The following is a 13,408-nucleotide window of genomic DNA, read 5'->3' as shown; positions in this document are numbered from 1 at the left end:
ATGTACATAAAACAATCCTAAAAAAATTAGGTTGCATCAAAAATTCTCACTCAAATGGTTAGGTTGTTGATTTCCACTCCATGATTGCCGAAAGAAGCGTGTAATTAGGCGTTAAGCTCCTACTCGTCAACGGTAAATTAGTCATCGGGGAGCTATCACTCTCTTCAAGCCATTGTTCTATCGCCCTGCGATCGTACGTGTAGCCATCAGCAGCAACACATGGATCAACCATAACATCCTGGATCAAAACATCATTATATTATGAAAAACTAGCGTTGTTCGATAAAAACTGAAAGAAAGAATTGCACAGTCTTACCTTGCGTATTGGGCATATGAAGTGGTTAGGAGGGGTGGGTCGCGTCATGGATGTGGATCTTTGAGCTGAATCTGCGACTGCTTTTAGTCGTTCCAATACAGGAAGAACCTTGTTTTTCAAATCTGGTCTATCTTTTCTTCGAAGCTCAGCGCAGCTCAACCCCAAATATGCTAACTCCTTGGCTTCATCAATCGGCCATTCGCCTGCATCTTGATCCAACACACAAGCTAACTCATCGTTTTCAAGAGCTGTTTCCACCACATGAGTAACTGCAATTGCTGGTCTTGCGGTCAGCAGCTGCAAAATCACCATACCAAGAGCGTATACATCGGATTTTGGAGATACTAATCCTGTTCGTTGATACTCTGGATCAATATAACAAAGAGTTCCCGCTGGACTCGTGTCTTTGTAAATGGTGGATGTGGAAGAGAAGTCTGATTGAAGCATTGTTGAGAGACCAACGTCCCTGATTTAGCTCACTGAGGTTTTGATCTCCAGCAATATATTAGCAGGTTTTAGGTCTCGATGAATGATTGCTTTTAGTTTCCCATTGTGAAGGATGTTTAAAGCTGATGCTACTTCCCACGTGATACAGAATCGATCGAACCACGGGATCGATGGTGTGTTGTTTTTGCGAAATAATCGCTCAGAATGCTTTCACAGATTCTTGATGACAAATCATGTCCCCTAGAACACTAAGAAACATCTATAAGATAAACAAGTACACATATGAAGAAAAAAAGTGTGTAGAAACAATTGGTACCCTGAGAACACTTACTTACCAATGAGTCGATTTGGGTGTGTTTCATCTCATCTCAAATGGCTTTTACCATTCTTGATGACAAATCATGTCCCCTCACCATCGTTGGCGCCCCTTCCCCATTTCTTGGGCGCTATGGGGGCATTATGGGCAAGTTCGTGACTCCTTGGTGAGCGTTAACATGCAGAAAAGTGGTGGGGCCATTTTTTGACCGTTTTCAAACAACTTAAAAAATAAAAAAAGAAAATGAAATTTAATTAAATAATAATCATGATAGGGGCTTTAAAACATTGCATGCAAATTAAGGGGAGGGGCTTTAAAACCCCCTTTGTGACATGGATCCTATGTGGCGGTGATGTGGCATTATAAAGCCCCTAAGGGTGTAAGGGGTGCTCACCTAATAGGTGAGTCCCCTCTCTTACGCCCGACCAACCAGCTATTGCCACGTCAAGTCCCCTCTAATACTCCCCTAACACCCCATTTTGATGGCGGCACTCCCCTCTTAGGGGAGTTGTTTTTTTTTTTTTTCTAAAATGATGCATGTTTACAAATTAAAAAAAGATTAATAAAAATAAAAATTAAATAAAAGACATTTCATTAAATTAAAAAAAAATACATTCAAACTAGAAAAAAAAAAATACATTCAAACTAGAAAAAAAATACATTCAAACTAGAAAAAAAAATACATTCAAACTAGAAAAATATAAAAACAAACTACTCGTCGTCCGAATCAACTTCAAGGTGAGGCAAATCTAAACTTCCGAGATGCTCAACGAGATCGTGTTTTAGCCTCCAATGCGTGTCTTCGTCAATGAGCTCCGTATAGGCTGTATCATCGAAGACGGGTTCGACTGGAGGATCTTGAATATGTACGGGTGCAATCGCCCTTCCGTCGTCTTTTATAATCATGTTGTGTAAAATAAGGCACGTATACACGATGGACCTTATCTTTCTCACCGTTTTCGAACGCATTGAACGATTTAGTATTCCCCACTTCGACTTTAACACACCAAACGCCCGTTCCACATCTTTTCTTGCGGCCTCGTGTTGCCTCTTGAACTTTTTTTCATTCGGGTCGTGTGGATATGGAAAAGACTTCACAAACACGGACCAGGTAGGGTAGATCCCGTCAGTAAGATAATACCCGCGTTTGTATAAGTGGTTGTTCACTTGAAATGGACAATTTGGCGCCGTTCCGTTTCGTTGAGCAAGAAATAACGGAGATTGTTGCAGCACGTTGATGTTGTTTTGTGAACCCGCAGGCCCACAAAAAGCATGCCAAATCCACAAATCTTGAGACGCTACCGCTTCTAACATAATCGTCGGGTATTGATGATCGCCTCTCATGTATTGTCCACGCAATTCTGTGGGGCACATTCTCCAGACGAAGTGTGTACAATCCAGACTACCCAACATACCAGGTAGGTGATGCCTCTCCTCATGAGCCTGATACAATAGCGCGACGTCGTGGCTCGTTGGTCTACGTAGGAATTCACCGCCATACCTTTTACAGACCGTCTCGCAGAAATATTCAAGGCACTCACGAGAGGTCCTTTCAGACATATTTAAATACTCGTCCCCCTCGTCTGGTGGGTTACCGGTTGCAAGTTGTTTAATTGCCGAAGTAACCTTTTGCAACGGTGTAAAACTTTTCTTCATTCTCCCGTCTAAGCCTTCTTGAAACCACTCGTCAAACGCTTCCACGTCACTAACAATTTTTAGGAACAAAGACTTGGACATACGAAATCTATGACGAAAAGTATCTTCATTAAATTTTGGATTTTCATCAAAATAATCGGCCATGAGTGTCTCATGGCCCCCCTCACGATCTCGACGGACATAATTTTTTTTACTAGACGATGCCGTGTCTAGTAGCTCCGCTTGTTGGATGAGATTTTGGAAGAACATTAAGCTACTATCGCTTGACGATGCATCTCCATCGTCGGGAAAGTCGGGTAGGGTAGAAAGAAACGGAAGCTTGGAATCCATTTTGTATTTGAAAGATTCGAGTTTGAGAGTTTTGGTGTGAGTTTGAGAGTGGTGAGTGTGGTAAAAAAAATTGATTTAGGTTGTTTAAATATATGTTTTTTTTAAAAAGTTGATTTTTTTTAATAGAATTGACCGTTATTCAACGGTCTTCTTTCGAAAAATGAGCCAAACCAAGCGGTGAACCCATGCCTAATCCATCCCCCGATTCGGGTCCCCGCATTGATGGCGGCGGTGTTCCCGATCGGGGACTACCATCACCGAATCCCCTCACCGCGTACACCCCGTCCACCCTAAGAGCTTTATACCACACCACCCAACCTTATGAACCTTAACGATTGAACTGAAATTGATTATCTTTTTCGCATCAATGAGGATGGTCATTTGGATACGGCGAATTGAAGTCAAATTTGTTCCATAAAAGGCGGTCGGGATACCTGTTGTTTAGAGTTTAATTTTATTTTTTCTATATTGAGTAAAATGTCATTTTCGTCCCTAAGATTTGGCCAGTTTTGTGACTTTCGTCTAAAGGTTTGTTTTTTCGTATTTGGATCTAAAAGGTTTGGAATCTTGTCATTTTCTCCCAGCTCGTTAAGTCCATCCATTTTTCTTCGTTAAGTTAAGTCAGGGGTATTTGTTTTAAGTTAAAGGTCAACCGAGTCTTTTGAATACGTGTACATCATGCTAATTGCTTGTACATAAAGTGAAAAAGACCTAATTGCCATTTAAGTTAACAAAAAAGATGAAAATATGCCTGACTTGACTTAACGGTGAAAATTGGATGGAGTTAATGGGCCGGGTGAAAATGACAAGATTTCAGACCTTTTGGATCCAGATGCGTAAAACAAACCTTGGGACGAATGTCCAAAACTAGGCAAACCTCAGGGTCGAAAATGACATTTTACTTGTCTGTTTTTTTCTTAACTTCGTTTGCTCTTATCAGTAATTCTTTTAAGCTAAAGCTCGGCTCTTTATTATTTATTAATGAACTAAGTTATCACCCATATGCGACACGAGCTAGAGCCCGTTATTTAAATTAATTATTAATGAAATCAGAAGATATTAATCTATACTATATAATAAAAGAAACCTGTTTTGGGACACTTGTCATTCTCTCATTTAATTGATTAAAATTATTAATAATACTAAAAATAATAATATTTAATCTAAATTAATACAAATTCTTATTATTAATAATTTTTTTTTGTTTAGGATAAATATAAACTTTGTAAAGTTAAATGTAAATATGAAATAAAAAATTTATGACAGGTGAGTATAGGTGAAAGTTGTGATAAGATATATTTATGTTACGGTATATTAGTAATATTAAATTAAATATTAGATTTGATATTAATCTAATCTAATATAAAATTAAGGAAACCTGATAATATGGATAGAGTTAAATTAGATTAAATATTATTAGTTATTAATCTAATATATGTAAGAATTATTTACCACAGGTTTACTTTATTATACAAAGAAACCTGTTTTGGGACACTTGTCATCCTCTCATTTAATTGATTAAAATTATTAATAATACTAAAAATAATAATATTTAATCTAAATTAATACAAATTCTTATTATTAATAATATTTAATCAAATCTAAAATCTAATCTAATACAAATTTTTATTATCAATAATATTTAATCAAATCTAATAAGAATTCATACAAATTCCAAAGTTGATATTAACTTTCAAATAATTAAAAAAAATCCGCCTAACATCACAAATGTTTATGTTAAATTCTTTAATTAATTTGTTCAACAATCACTATTATCTTTATCATTCAGTACGGTTAACCGATTTATCATAATACAACCTCCCACCTATTCAATCATATGATTTTTCAATCTTATATTAACTAAATAAATAAAGATTAATACTCAATCTTATCCTACTTTAAATATAAAAAAAATCCGTTAATTTAGATTAATATTCAATCTTATCCTACTTTAAATATAAAAAAAATCCGTTAGTTTTTTAAATATATTTTTTTTATTATTTGGTATATAAAATCATATTTATTCAACCCATGTAATACACGGGGGTTTTTAAAAATATAATTTTTTTATTATTTGGTAAACAATGTTACATTTATTCAACCCGTGTAATACAATGGTTTTAAAGATATATTTTTTTTTTTTATTATTTGGTATATAATATTACATTTATTCAACCTGTACAATACATATGGTTCGTATAGATATAACTTATTTTATTATTTAATATATAGAATTACATTTCTTCAACCCGTGCAATAAAGGAGGCTTTTAAAAAGATAATGTTTTATTATTTGGTATATAAAATTCATTTATTCAACCCGTGTAATACACGGGGTTATAACCTAGTTATTTCTTATAATATATCTCAAGAGGAATTTAAAGAAATCCCCCAACCTTATGATGAAAGATATGAATGTACTTGTAGTACCCGTCTTGGAATTATGAAAGGATGTTTATCTGTATATGAACGAGATGAGTGTTCTTTAAATCTTGGCATATCGTTGATGAAAGAGTACATTGTAAAAGAGTCATGGGAACTGGTACCACATGGTCATGAGATGAAGTACCATATTGTTCACTACTTGAGATTACCGAAGCGAAAGAGCTTCTTAGAGCATTCACATCCAATCCACTAAAAATATACATACATTCCACTAAAAAACAACTCCTATGTCAATATATTTTCACTAAAAACAAATACTTTTTCTCTCTCCTTTTCAATATATATTACATTTTCTCTCTCCTCTACTCACAACCACTTTCAAAATATATTAAAAAATTATACAGGGTAAACAGTGTCCCCCCAAATATACAGATGAACAGTAACATTTTCTCTCTCCTCCACTCACAACCACTTAAACCACTTTTTATAATTTAAAAACTCATCTCTCAAGATTTGGTGGATAGAATGTGAATGCTCTTACGTATGAATCATGCTTTTCAGGTAAATTGGGATATATATGTGTGTCCGTACAAAACATATTGATGCCCCTATATTGTGCTCAATATATTATTTTATCTTCTAGTAGTTTCTAAAATTTGTGCTTAATCTATCTATACATATAATAAAAGAAACCAACTTTGAGACACTTGTCATCATGTTCATGTCTTATGGATAATTATAATTTTAATTTAATCTCTTCTAATTATAGATAATCCTTCAACTAAATATTATTTAGTTTAATTATTACTTTTATATTTATCTATTTACTTCAAATTCAAACTTAGTTATCTAATTTAATATTAGAGTAAATTACCATTGTGGCCCATTTCTAGATTTGTTTTGTTCAGACTATCAACTGTCTTATTCAGCACATCATAAGACTCTTTCACATACTTCACATCAGATAATAATTTTTCTTTCAAATCTTCAAGTTCACAAATCTTCTTGTCTTTCTCTTCACAATTGCTGCATGGAGCTGAATACTTCAAACATGGTTTTATAATTTCAACAATCTTTTCAATTTCAACAACTTTTTCAACTATTTTTTCAACCTCAACTATTTTTTTGACCTCGACAATTTTCTCCACCACTTTCTCCACTACCTTTTCAAACACATCTGTTTCTTCATCAAATTCTATTTCTGCTTCCCATCCTTCATCTACGATTTTTTCAGTTGAATTATCTTTAACTTCTATGTTCTCAGCTTTCAATTTTGTCTTTTCTTCAGCAATTCTTTTTGTCTCCAATTCTTTCTCAACCATCTTTCTTGCTTCCATTTCTTCCAATTCTTTCTTCAGACGAGCAGCTCGTTTTTCTTTCAACACTTCAATTTTATCTGCAAAAAACAAATTAAAACTGAATGAGTCTAAATTTTTTCTAGCATTATTAATGTATTCTTCCTCATCATCAGTATCTTCATCACTCTCTCTCTGATGATCTGAAAATCTTTGTTCTTTTTGCTTTAGTTTTGACTTCTCCTACTTCCAAGATTTGAGCAACAAGACCTGAACCAACCGGAATGTCTTTGTCCCAGCTAAATCCCTCTGCTACTTTTTGATCATCTTGATTAACAAGATAAGCTTTCTTCTTCTCAACTTCAGTGGCATGGGATGATGATGGTTGTTGAGCAAGCTGATGAAAAATTGACTTTTGATAATAATCATTCTTTCCATCTTGTCTTCCAGTTGCTTCTTTATTTTTACATTCTCGTTTAAAATGTCCCTTTTCTTTGCAACAAAAACACGTAACCTTTGATTTGTCAAACCCTATTAGAGATGCACCCATTTCATGAAACTCATCTCTACCAATAATTTGTGTGAATTTTTCTGCTCTTCTTACTGCACTTGCTAGACACCACTTGATGTCCATCAATTCAAGTTCTTCAGCATCAATCTGATCATAATCCTTTTTGGTGAGCATCGGATTTCCAATACGTCCAGCAACTAAGCTTTCATACGACTCTAACATAGCAGCAAGTGATGTCATGTGTTGCTTGGCTACTTCTGGAGAGAGATTTTGACCATTTTGAATGTTCAACGTAACATTGCATTGCAGATTCGTTGAATTTTGTCGTTGAGGACTTGGTGTAGTGAAATTTAGATCAAAACTTGAATAAGAAGATGTATATCCACCACTCTGAGTCACAGTACTAGCGGTTGTTCCAGAAGAACCATCAGCACTAAAAGCAGTTTTAATCTTTGGACTCGGAGTAACCTCAAGTTTGTTTCCTCTGTAGTATAGACTGACATCTTGTTGAGCATTTCGATTATTCATGATAGCTGTTTTCTGGATATCTAACTCATGTTCTTCGATTTTCTAGATAAACTTCGCCAGATTCATACTTTCAGATTTTCTCATATGTTTCAAAATCAGCAAATTTGTTCCCCATTTTTGCTGTGGTAACGCATCAGCTAATTTATCCACCAATTCATCATCATCTTTCTTGATTTCTAATCTTCCCATTTCCGGAACGAGATGACAATATCTATCAATAGTCGCTTTTGTTGACTCTCCTTCAAATGCTACAAACAAATCAAATGATTTCTTTAATAAAGCTTGTTTGTTCTTTATCATATCAGCACTTCCCTTAAACATGTTAATCAACGCCAACCAAATTGATCTAGCAGTTCCTTCATGTTGGAGTAACACATAGATATCTTCTTTTACAGATTGTTGGAGAAGACTAATCATCATTTTTTCACTGGTGTACTTCAATTTCTCAGTAGCTGAAAAATCACTAAACGCTTTTTCAATCCCACGTTCATTTTTCGGTTTAGTATAATCTACATCCAATGAGCACCATGCATCAAACTTATAGGCCTGCACCCAGTTTTCAAACCGATTTTGCCATCCTTTAAAATCCTCAATGTACATAAGCTTTGGTGGCTTTTGAGACGTTCCAGTTTCATTTTCGATTTCAATTGTTTCAACAGCAGACATTGGAGCAGCTGGAGTAGTAACAAATGTGTTGTAAAATTCTTCTTCCATGTTTCGGTAAACTGTTGCACAAATTCACAAAGTTCAAACAACAACGAAAGTTCACATGAAATGATAATACACACGAAATAACACACTGATACGAAATCAGTTTGGTGCGAAATAGCCTTTCAAACCAAATCAACTTTCACACGAAATATCGGTTTCAAACGAAATAGATCTCTGGTACGAAATAGATGATGATTTCGTACGAAATGAAGTTCACACTGTCTATTTCGTGCAAAATGAAACTCAAGAAGGTGATTTCGTGCGAATTAGATTCCTCAGAGGTGATTTCATACGAAATGAGGTTTTAAAATTTGATTTCGTGCGAAATGATATGACAACTTCACACGAAATAGCCTATTTCGCGCGGAATGTTGCTGAGGTCACCATGATCGATCTGAATTTTGTTAAATTGACCAAGTTTTTGTTCGATTTTAAGTCTGATTCTTTCAAGGCTTTGTTAAAACACTGTTTCGCTTGTTATATGTGAAATTCAATCCATTTTGACCGTTAAATCTTGTTTAATTTTGAAAAGAAGGTGTAGAAGTCAGAATTTTGAAGAAATCAAGCTGAATTTGGTAAGAACTCTTCCTCCTGAGCTCTGATACCACTTGTAGGATCGTAGAAACAATCGAAACGAGTCTATCAAAAGAGTTCTTGGTCTAATCAGAGGCGGAATTCATTGATTAGACTTTGTAACAGCTTGATTCACTCTTAATTGTCTTGTTTTATTGATTTGACACGATTGCAGATCAAACGACACGTCGGCAGCACTTCGGTACCGGAATCACGAACATTACAAATGACTTGGCACACTAGGTATTTATAGGGGAGGGTATTTCGCACGAAATAAGCAAAGACCATTTCGTGCGAAATGGCAATCTGTCATCTCGTACGAAATAGCTCTGCTATTTCGTGCGAAATCAACTTTCAGCACTCAAACCCTATTTTCCTCGTATAACGTGCCCTGATCTATCATTCATATTACAAGACTCGATACAAGACGAAGTCGACAGACGTATACACCAACATCTCCTAATTGATTTACATGCAATTACAATTTAATATAATAAATATTGACTAAAATCATGGTTGTCTATTATCCCCCGTCAATCGAACAGGTGGTGGTCCAACGCGAAGCATGTTGTGAAACCGCTCAAAGAGAGGCTTTGGTAAGCTCTTTGTGAATATGTCTGCCACCTGGAGATTGGAAGGAACAAATTTTGTGTTAAGACGACCAGATGCTACGAGTTCCCGAACAAAGTGATAATCGATATCAATATGTTTAGCCCTTTTGTGAGCTACCGGATTTTGGCTCAAGAAGAGTGCACTTTTGTTGTCACAAAGTAATGTAGGTCGATCTGGCGGTAAAGCATGGAGTTCACGAAGGAGATGAGTAAGCTATATAATCTCAGTTGCCGTATTAGCGATCGCCCTATATTCGGATTCACAGCTAGATCTGGCGACAGTGGGTTGTGTCTTAGCACTCCATGATACGAGGTTTCTACCTAAATAGATAGAGTAACCATATGTCGAGCGACGAGTTTCAATACACCGGGCCCAATCCACATCTGAGTACCCCACTAGCTTGGTGGTACGTGGTCTGTCAAACGTTAGACCATAGGATAATGTTCCTTTGACATAGCGTAGAATCCTTTTAACGGACTGAAAATGAGATATAGTAGGAGATTGTAGATATTGACTAGCTTGATTTATGGCGTATGAGAGATCAGGTCGCGTAATGGTGAGATATTGTAGCGCACCAACGAGAGATCTATAGAGAGTGGGATCATGAAATGGCAATCATTTGGAAGTGAATGGTTCGAACGTCGACAGCGGGGTTGTAACTGGATTTGCATATAATAGACCTGCACGAGCTAAGATATCGTAAGCATATTTAGCTTGAGACAAAAACGTACCCGATGTCGTGTGTGAAACTTCAAGACCCAGAAAGTATCCCAACGTGCCCAAATCTTTTATGGCAAACTCACTATGAAGTTGACTAATAAAGTCTCGTATGATGGAGTTATCATTCCCGGTTAAGATGATGTCGTCTACATACACAAGAAGGTAGAGGAGAGTGGTATTCTTCTTGAAAACAAAAAGGGAAGTGTCGGCTTTGCTGCAAAGAAAACCATGATTGATGAGAAAGGTGCTAAGCGTTGGAACCATGCACGTGGCGCTTGTTTTAGCCCATACATGAATGGGTAATTTTTATCTATAAAACCGGGTGGTTGCTCCATGTAAACTGTTTTAGAGAGATTGCCATCTAAAAAGGCATTTTTGACGTCTAGTTGATGCAAGGGCTGATAAATAGTAGCAAGTGCAAGAACCACACAAACTGTAGAAGCTTTAACGACCGGGCTAAATGTATCGAAATAGTCGAGTCCCGGAATTTGGGTGAAACCTTGAGCCACCAGACGAGCCTTGTATCGATCAATTGAACCATCAGATCTATATTTTGTTCGAAAAATCCATTTTGAGCCGACTATATTGGACGTTTTTGGACGCGGCACCAATTCCCAAGTTTGATTATTTTGTAAAGCTAACATTTCTTCATGCATGGCTTTGACCCATTTGGAATGTTTTGCAGCCGATTTATAACCTTTGGGATCATGGGAAACAAATAGAGCATGATGAAGACTGTTTAAAAGAATAGAAAGATTTGCAAAATGTTTTGACATAAAAATCCCATTTTTTGATCGTGTGACCATTTGGTGAGAGTTGGTAGTCTGTTGTATGGTTGAAGGATTTTGCTCAGATGCGATATGGCCTGGTCCAGAATTGAGGGGTTGGGTTGATTGATTTTGGGCTTCGGGTGGTGTGTAGGTCGATTCTGTGGTAGTGGTGTCACACCCCAATATTCCATGTATCACCGGTGGGTCCGGTGGGGTAACGTGACGTAGTTGATATCATCATGGTCAATCTTACACAGAATAGCACAGCGGAAGTCTAGGAATATAAAAATATTATTACAAACTCAATGTCTGGAAATATCAAAGTATTTATTAAAGACGAGTCTGTAATATCAAATCCACAGGGGGATCATTACAGAATGTTTAAAATGAAGCTTAGCAGACTTTATGACATCTTTAAGGATTTGCAAGATCCTTTTTTCGACACCGAGCAACTCCCAGCCTATTAAGTGTAGTGCCTGCCACTTAGCCTTTTGAAAATACGTCAGTTTTCACTGGTAAATACAATTTAACCAACTCATTTGAAAAGAGTTTACAAAAATTGATTTAAGTGCACAAGGCACAAAACCTTTTATAACTTGGGACAATTCTTAATAAAATCTTGTATACAGTTTTACATGTTTGTCATACATATGGGGCCGGTTTGGAAGCCGGACATGATTAACTGACTCACCACTTATAGAACCCACAAAGGAGTTATCCCCAACTTGTGGGTAAATTAATATTTAGCATTTGCATCTGTCGGGTGCATGCCTGCACCCCGTGCATAGGTCGTGGTCATTAATAACTTAAATGAGCCAAGGATATCCAGGACACGGTCGTTAACCCCCAATGTTTATGTTATCAACCAATACAGATTAAAACGGGTTATGCGGATTTATTAAATGACAATCCGACATAATAATCCCATACCCGACCAAGCGGTATTATAATACCGTATCCCAAGCCCGTATAGGGAAAATAAGTTAAAAGTATTTACCTGAGCTAATACTTGAATCACATCAATATAACTCAGTCGTATCCAATCTATCTAAATGCAGGTAGCTTTTACCGGGTGGCTCTAGTATGGAGTGATGGTAATATATAACCAATTTAGAATGCTAATGGTCTTTATTTAAGTCATAGACTTAGACCGGCTAGCTTGAAGTATCTAAAACGGTACGACACGCTAGATTAAGCGATGACCGGAATAGAACGTTATTTAGACCCAACAAGTTTGGATACTTGTATAATATGGGTAAACTAAACACATTCTGGATTTTGAGACAAAAACGATAAGGTTAAACCCGTTTCGGCAAATATACGTAAACTAGTTACATAAACCGATCCGAACGCGTAAAATGCGTAACGGGTAACCAAAAGAATCATATACAAGTTCCATATGTTATTATGCTTAGAATATGTCAATACATCAGTAGGATGTCAACATATGTGCCCAAAAAGTATTTAAAACCATTTTAAGTCCCGTAGGGGCATTTTGGTCATTTTAATACTTATAAAAGAGATTTTATAACAAACTGAAGTTCTGGTCCTTTCTAATCAGTAAAAATATTTATTTTATCTCATTACATCAGTAAGATATCATACATATGTGAGGTTTACCATTTGTGGCCAAATTATGTCCCGAAAAGGTATTTTGGTCATTTCACATATGCTTTTAAGGGCATTTCTGGAAGTCTGAGTTCACGACTTATACCTACTATAATAATATTAAAATTTGTTTAAAAATTCAGTAGGTAATAAGTCTTAGGTCTTAATTATGGTTTAAAACCATACTATGCACCTAAATAGCTTAAAAATCTCTAATTGACGATAATTAAGGGGTTTTATGGAAATCTGAGATTTTGATCAGTTTTGAATGCTCAAAATAATTTATTTAATGTATAAAATCAGTAGGAAAAGGTTTGGCATTCAAATCGTTTGTAAATCTCATTTTATGCGTGAAAAGGGTATTATCGTCATTTATCGAATTAATACAAGAACTCTATGATATGATCAGTTTATAATCTGATCAATAACTCCAACAATCCCTAAAAATAATATCTTAACAGTAGGTAATGAGTTTCGGGTCAAAATCCAAGTTTAAACATGCTTTATGCGAGATATCGCAATTTACTTAGTTAAAAGCTTCTAATTACGATATCGAGCATATCTCCTATTTGGGACCAAGAACTAATGTAAAATTTTCGGGACAAGCTTAAATATTAGTAACAAAGGTTTT

At 35.8% G+C, this 13,408-nt stretch overlaps 1 protein-coding gene across 1 annotated transcript; it reads right to left on the bottom strand.

The window, feature by feature from the left end:
* Nucleotides 1-11: 11 nt before the first annotated feature.
* LOC110869173 (U-box domain-containing protein 52) lies at nucleotides 12-778 on the bottom strand. The gene is made up of 2 exons (XM_022118465.2): nucleotides 317-778; nucleotides 12-238 (listed from the first exon to the last, which is right to left on the bottom strand). The coding sequence occupies exons 1-2, from the start codon at nucleotides 761-763 to the stop codon at nucleotides 59-61; spliced, it is 627 nt and encodes a 208-aa protein (XP_021974157.1). The 5' UTR covers nucleotides 764-778; the 3' UTR covers nucleotides 12-58.
* Between the last annotated feature and the right edge of the window lie 12,630 nt (nucleotides 779-13,408).

The sequence above is a fragment of the Helianthus annuus genome, chromosome 7 (genome assembly GCF_002127325.2).
Source record: "Helianthus annuus cultivar XRQ/B chromosome 7, HanXRQr2.0-SUNRISE, whole genome shotgun sequence".
NCBI classification, from domain to species: domain Eukaryota; kingdom Viridiplantae; phylum Streptophyta; class Magnoliopsida; order Asterales; family Asteraceae; genus Helianthus; species Helianthus annuus.
This window is presented reverse-complemented; position numbering and strand designations above follow the sequence as displayed.